The 7,168-nt window shown below is 45.1% G+C and overlaps 1 protein-coding gene across 2 annotated transcripts; it reads right to left on the reverse strand.

Moving 5' to 3' along the window:
* Nucleotides 1-531: 531 nt before the first annotated feature.
* On the reverse strand, nt 532-6,495 carry tnip2 (TNFAIP3 interacting protein 2). 2 transcript variants are annotated; one of them, XM_033970379.2, is made up of 6 exons: nt 6,005-6,495; nt 4,764-5,096; nt 4,342-4,413; nt 3,549-3,794; nt 2,821-2,934; nt 532-2,681 (listed from the first exon to the last, which is right to left on the reverse strand). In XM_033970379.2, the coding sequence occupies exons 1-6, from the start codon at nt 6,320-6,322 to the stop codon at nt 2,412-2,414; spliced, it is 1,353 nt and encodes a 450-aa protein (XP_033826270.1). In that variant the 5' UTR covers nt 6,323-6,495; the 3' UTR covers nt 532-2,411. The 2 variants fall into 2 exon arrangements, with proteins under 2 accessions (XP_033826270.1, XP_055078118.1); XM_055222143.1 differs by having other exon boundaries at nt 532-2,684.
* Between the last annotated feature and the right edge of the window lie 673 nt (nt 6,496-7,168).

Consider the following 7,168-nt stretch of genomic DNA (forward strand, 5'->3'; position numbering starts at 1 on the left):
ACTCTTTGTTCAGACTCTTTGCCGTGGACAGCTCCTCCGACATATTTTTGTTTGTATTTGATTTGACTAGTTTCAGGACAATTGAATTTTAACAGTATCTGTGCAGCTCTTTATAAACATGTGACCCATACACATTTATACACATACTCACTCACATACAGTCACATACACATAAGGGTAAGTGTCTTGCCAAAGGACACAATGACAGCATTCAGCTGGAATCACAAAATTTATGTCGAGAGCGGGATTCACACCATCAACCTTCAGATCACTGGGCAAACACTGAGCTACAGGGACCACGGGGCCGAACTGGGCCGTCCTGAGCTCAGGAAACACAAATCAAATCATTTCCTTTTGTTGACATAAAGTCACTTTAGACGCACTCAGCGGAAAGAGGAACCAAAACTTTTATTCGAGTAAGAGTGCTGTTACTTCAGTAAATATATTACTCAGGTCGGCTTTCTGAAAAGTACAATTGTAACAGTACTGCCCCCCTCTGACCATAAACACACTGCTGTTTAAAACTCAGCACAAAGTGAGGACTCGGCAGAAAAATCTGTTTTATTACAAAAATATGTCAGTGTGTCTTTGGCACGTTTATCCAGTTCTATTGACAGTTTTATGGCTTTGGAGGAAAGGTAAACATCACAATACGTAAAATAAATAATACATATATATATATATGTATATACACATCTGTTATGAAAATATATAAAGAATTTACAAAAGTCATTCAAATAAACACACACCTCAGCACATCCTCCAGGTACAAGCTTATGTTTAAAAGTGCACACACGACAAGAGATTTCACAAAAACATAAATAACATTAAGATTTCAGCACAAATCTTCAAAATTTTCTCTAGTTTGAAAATTTTAGTGATTTTTAAAAATAATTCTAGTTCTTGGCTGGACAGATTTGTAGAGGTAATTCCATAACTGTTACCTGGCAACTATAACGTTAACACACATGTTAACGAGGCCAGTCCTCGTCTAACCTGCACAACAGTGATGAGTCTGATGAGTTTGGGTCACAGCCTGTAGAAAGATGTGACGACACTGAAGCATTCAGCTCCAAATGAAGCTCATCAATGCTAGCAGTTATAGCGAGTAATCTGAAGCAGAGTTCCAACGGCGAGTATCATAGCAACCACAGAGCCAATCAGCAGCGAGGCTGTTGAAGGTAACGCCCCTTCCCCGCCTGCAATGCTGGTTTAGCAGAAAGCAGGCACTTAGCAACACTGTCAATCAAACCTGTTGCCAACACTAGCAGGAGCAACCTCAGGGAAAGGAGGTGCTTGATTTGTCTGTTATTAATGTTCATATCTGGATTTACAGACACAATAGTGAATAAACCTCAAACACCCCAGGATCATGTAGAGGGTTAATACAAACATTTAAGACCAGAATGAGGAGTCTGACAGCAGCAGAGACAGAGAGGAGACACAGTTTTTACACAGAAAGAGATTTAGAGCCAAAGTCGATGGAGCCAGACGTGCGCTCATGGTCACTTCTTTTTGGAATGTAGCTGCTAGCAGGTTAGCTATGTCCATTTTAGAATCCCTCTTGTTACATTTTGAGCTTTTTCTCAGGGCCTCGATCAGATCACGCCAAGTCTCTGCACAGGGCCTCAGTTTGACTCAAAGTGCAATAGGAAACAATGAGGTATATGACATTTGGTGACTATGTCCTCACCCACGGCCCCCGCACATGAAATGGGGACTCCACTCTGACGCCTGCAGTTTAAGGTGGAACATGCGACCTTAAGTCACGTATGTGAAAGCATCTCTGCTCGGTCTTCTCAGGATTACTGTCACAACTACTAATCCACATGAACTTTTTTGGACTTAATCATTTTGGTTTCAGCACAGAGCCTTTTCAACACAAACTGTAAGTTTGTCCTTAAGGGTCCCATATTACACAAAACTGTCTCTTGCAGCTTTAGGCTCTCAAACTGAAAATACTCTGTTCCACCTTGTGATGTCATGTGGTAATTTTTTTAAAACTCCATACACTCAGTAAACTCACTAGAATCATTTTGATGATTTCAGTTCTGGAATTTCCACTCACTGTGAAACAAAAAGTAAAAGGTGGTAGCTCTTGACTTGAAAACTACCACATGACATCACAAGGTGGAACAGAGCGTTTTGAGCTTTGGAGATGTACAGAGTAATAATAAAGTGTGACTCAAACATGTGCCAATGAAGCAAAACACAATTCCAGGTCTGTTAGAACATGGAGCTCACAGAGTCTGTGTCATACAAGCCCTTCATGTTTTGAGTGTCCCTCCACCACATTGTACTGTAGTAACGGGGCTGTAGGGTTTAGGCTGTCGGGCTGTAGGGTTGTAGGCTATAGGGCATAGGGCCAGTTTGCGTAGTGCACTTCCTCACTTATCTCTGGTTAGTCCTGCTCATATTCTGGCACATTCTTCCCAGTGGTCAAAGTATTGTGCTGCCTGCGTGTCATCGAATTGAGCCTGGCAGCGCGGGCAGCGGAGCTCGGACTGGTCAGAGCCCTGGGGGGGGCTCTGCAGAGGTGGCGGCTGCTGTTGTCTGTCTGCCGTCTGCACCAAATGCTCGGGGTCGTTGCGTCGTCTCGGAGCGATTCGGTGCCCGATGTGAACTCGACAAAGAGGAACTATATCCTGGTCTCTGGCTCTGCCCTCGTGCACTGCTGCCCCCTGCTGACGACAAGAGAGAAGACATGTGACTAGCTGTACACAGTGTCTCCGCACTGCTCATTTCTGCTGCCTGTACACAAAATGTCCTCTTTAAACAACTGAACTGAAAAGCTGGGTCCTGCATATTACAAACTTTCACCTGTCTGTGCAGGTGTTTGAGCTGTCGCAGCTGCTCCTTCAGTCCCTGTATCTGTCCTTGCGCCCTCTCTCGGTCGTTGCGCTCTGACTTAAAGTCCTCTGTGTAGATCAGCACCTGCACAGCAAAACAAACACATGACACATCCTGTAGTTTACGTTCTCTTTGAGAGGGGAGTTAAAGATGGCATTTTATAAATAAACACAACCCGTCTGAACAGGAACGAGGCCTCAGACCTCATCTACCTCCTGTTTTACCTCCACCCTCAGACCTCATCTACCTCCTGTTTTACCTCCACCCTCAGACCTCATCTACCTCCTGTTTTACCTCCACCCTCAGACCTCATCTACCTCCTGTTTTACCTCCACCCTCAGACCTCATCTACCTCCTGTTTTACCTCCACCCTCAGACCTCATCTACCTCCTGTTTTACCTCCACCCTCAGACCTCATCTACCTCCTGTTTTACCTCCACCCTCAGACCTCATCTACCTCCTGTTGTACCTCCACCCTCAGACCTCATCTACCTCCTGTTTTACCTCCACCCTCAGACCTGTGTGTGCTAACAGCCAGTATGCTAACGTCTGCTGCGTGCTGCCTGCATGTAGTTATAAAGCGTTTTATTGTCAGAGAAACAGGAAGAGCACAATTATCATGCTAGTTGTTACCTTTACTGTGACAGTAAACTCTGCTCTGGCCTCTGACAGTTGTGCACACAGCTACACAGACCCACCTGCTGCTCCAACATCTGGATCCTCTCCGTGTCGTGTCTCCTAGCGTCCTCCATTTCCCTCCTCACTCTCACGCACTCCTCCATCTTGTCCTCCAGGAGGTCGTTGAGGCGACTGATCTCCTGGCACAGCATGGTGGAGCTAACAGGCCCCAGGCCCGGTACCTCTTGGAGCCTCTGGCACAGCCCCCGAATGTAGTCCTCTCTGCTGGAGTCGTACTTCTGCCACTGAGAGTTTAGCCTTTGAACCTAAAACAATGACACAATGCTCATGAATACGACCATTCTGTTCAAACTACTATTACGATACTGAAATTTTAAACTTGCTTTTGATACTAAGGAATAGACTTGATACTCAATTCTAATCCAGATACCACAATGATAAAAACACTCTCTTTAGACACTGTGCTGCTGCACATTAAATGTTGTACTTTGTGCTCTGTTTCCATGTGTCTTATATCTGTGTAATCCTCAGTGTCCAGTAGGTTCATAGTGGTCCATGTGTGTGTGTGTGTGTGTGTGTGTGTGTGTGTGTGTGTGTGTGTGTGTGTGTGTGGGTGGGGTGGGGGGGGGGATTCTAATACTTTGGATTAGAATCAGATTTTGGAATAACAAGTGGGCCAAGAACAGGAAAATTGGGCCGAGAAGTGGACAAAAAAGTGGACCAAGAGCTTGTAGTCTGAGCTTCTTCTGAATCTAACCTGAAGAAGCTGTACTTCTGGAGATATGGACCTCATGTGTAAATGTGTAGTTTGTATTAATCAACACGAGAACTCAGTGCAGACGTGTTTCTTACATAAGCCACGCGCTGCTTCAGCTGCTGGTTCTCCTGCTGGAGGCGCTCCACCTCCTCTGTGGTGTCTACCTTCTGTAAGAAACACAAAATATGAAGCTGACATTTAGAACACGTGAAACATGAAGAGATGTTTGAGATCAGACATTGATTCAGAAGTTTTACATATTTATTTTATTTAGTAATCCTTTTAAAGCATCTCCTCCATTGAAGCAATGACACATGTGCCCTTTGTAGAAATTCTCATTAGTCTGAAGGTTATAAACAAAGAGCACATGTTCAAATAACTCAGATTTTCAGGGTTTCAGGAACAAGGCCCTGGTTTTCTGCTGTAGCAATTGCACAATTCAAATTTAAATCTTAGAATTTTGCACAAAATCAAACACATGAAGCCTGTTTATGCATTTACAGCCAAAAGTACCCACCTCTCTCTGCCCTGTCTGCTGCCTGCCCTCCTCCTCCCTCCTGGCCTCTTTGCTCTCCAGGCCCTTTTCCATGTCCTTTTCCAGGCCCTTCTCCAGGCGTGCTAGCAGGTCCTTGCACACTTTGACCGTAGCTCCAAGTTGGCTCCGTAGGTGTTGTGCCTCCTCTGTTAAGGAGGTGCAGAGCACAGCTCTGGTGGCCTCTAAGCGCTCCTTCTCCTGCAGAGCCGTGTGGAGTCTCCTGATCTCCTCATCCTTCTCGTGCCCAGCTTCATGTCTCACTCTCTCCAGCTCCTCCTCCTTCTGTCTGCACTCCGCCCTGAGCGTCTGGATCTCCTGCACAAGTGTCAGCCATTTTGAAAACCTTTAATAATGATCTTTAATGAGATGATAATGATTTACTGTGGGCTCAAAACATCTCATAACATTACAGTGTTTTCACAGAGCTGTCCTGTAGTGACTTCAAATGAGAAATAACAGATACAAAACACATCTGGATCATTTTTTTTCATGTGGTGCTTGTTTTTAAAACGAAATAAGTGACATTTCCAGCCTCTGTCTTTGGTATCAGTCGATATTGGGGATCTGCAAATATTTAAAGCATCGGTACTGGAACAGAAACAGCTGGATCGGTTCCTAATCATTACTGTGTGTATTGAATAGGTCACATCCTCCAGCTCTGTGGTCCTGACCCTGACCAACCCTCAAGAGTGATTATTAAAGTAAGAGACGTGGGAAATGCAAATGAAGTGTCTTGCCCAGAGACACTGACAGAAAATGCATGAACAGGTTAGAACTGGCAACGCTCTGGTTGACAAGCAAAGCCTCAACTGACTGAATTCATATCACCAAGTGACCCCTGGAGGGTACCAGCTGACCTCTGTACTGCTGAGAACACATGTCAAGCAGCTTAGTGCCTGATGGACACTGTGTAGAACTTTCACATTAAGCCACATAACCTTTCCACGTTAATTATAATAATGCCATATTTATTATGACATTAATTATAATAATATCATATTTATTCCTTTATTTGCTTCAGCCGTTTGTCGAGTTGAAAACAACTTTAACCTAGATCAGGTCAAAATGTCCATAAATGGACCACGAAGACCTACTGCTCCATACGCCTCGATCTGTTTACGCACAGCTTTACGCACAGCTTTACGCACAGCTTTACGCACAGCCCTCCAGCCTTGTGAATGCCAAACGCGTATCCCCATAGAACAGAAAACTCGTGACTTTACCTGCGCTTGTCGGCTCGTTTTCAGCTCCAGCTCGCTCCTCTTCTGTTTGTGTTTACAGATTTCATTACACAAACTCTCCAGCAGCGACATGGATGGACCCAACAGCACCGGCTCGTTCTCGCCCACCGTCATGTACGTGTTCTCGTAGCGGGCCAGCCTCGCCTTCAGGTCGGCTATGATGTTATCCTTTACGTACAGCTGTTTATGCATCAGCTCCATGGCCTGTGGCGTCTCATGGTGCAGCGTGCTGAGCGTGTCGTCACCGCGCTGTTGACTCGTCAGCGCGTCGTGGTCCGAGCTCGAGCTCACCGCCTCCATATTTCACGAGTTTGGTCCAAATTAACGGCAAAATGTTTGCTGTGTTTGCGCTCAGTGTCTCATTTGAGCCTTCGTCTGTGACATGTGATGAGGAGGAGGCTCGCGCAGTCACACACCAATAATAAACCCCCTTGAACAGAGCCGGGGATTTCCTACGAGGGAACTTCCCCGCGGACTTTTTCAGCCTCGTCAAACTGCTCTCAAACACAACGCGGCAGACAGACGCCATTTTGAGCGCAAGAGGTTTTTTTAATCCTCCTTTGACACACTCCCGCGTTTAGAGAGTGTTTATAAGAGTGAGACACCAAACCGTGAGACAGCAAACAGTGAGATAGTAAAGAGTGAGACAGCAAAGAATGAGACAGCAAACAGTAAGACACCAAACCGTGAGACAGCAAACAGTGAGATAGTAAAGAGTGAGACAGCAAAGAATGAGACAGCAAACAGTAAGACAGCAAACCGTGAGATAGTAAAGAGTGAGACAGCAAAGAATGAGACAGCAAACAGTAAGACAGCAAACCGTGAGATAGTAAAGAGTGAGACAGCAAAGAATGAGACAGCAAACAGTAAGACAGCAAACCGTGAGACAGCAAACAGTGAGATAGTAAAGAGTGAGACAGCAAACAGTAAGACAGCAAACTGTGAGACAGCAAACAGTGAGACACCAAACAGTGAGATAGTAAAGAGTGAGACAGCAAAGAATGAGACAGCAAACAGTAAGACAGCAAACCGTGAGATAGTAAAGAGTGAGACAGCAAAGAATGAGACAGCAAACAGTAAGACAGCAAACCGTGAGATAGTAAAGAGTGAGACAGCAAAGAATGAGACAGCAAACAGTGAGACACC

Source organism: Periophthalmus magnuspinnatus, chromosome 1, assembly GCF_009829125.3.
Source record: "Periophthalmus magnuspinnatus isolate fPerMag1 chromosome 1, fPerMag1.2.pri, whole genome shotgun sequence".
NCBI classification, from domain to species: Eukaryota; Metazoa; Chordata; class Actinopteri; order Gobiiformes; family Gobiidae; genus Periophthalmus; species Periophthalmus magnuspinnatus.

Excerpts from the sequence above, each read along its gene's own strand:
- tnip2 (XM_055222143.1), bottom strand. The coding sequence starts at position 6,322 with ATGGAGGCGGTGAGCTCGAGCTCGGACCACGACGCGCTGACGAGTCAA. Across the intron at positions 4,414-4,763 it reads AGCAGACAGGGCAGAGAGAG|AAGGTAGACACCACAGAGGA; the intron begins GTGGGTACTTTT and ends TGTTTCTTACAG. Across the intron at positions 2,935-3,548 it reads TCCAGATGTTGGAGCAGCAG|GTGCTGATCTACACAGAGGA; the intron begins GTGGGTCTGTGT and ends TTTGCTGTGCAG.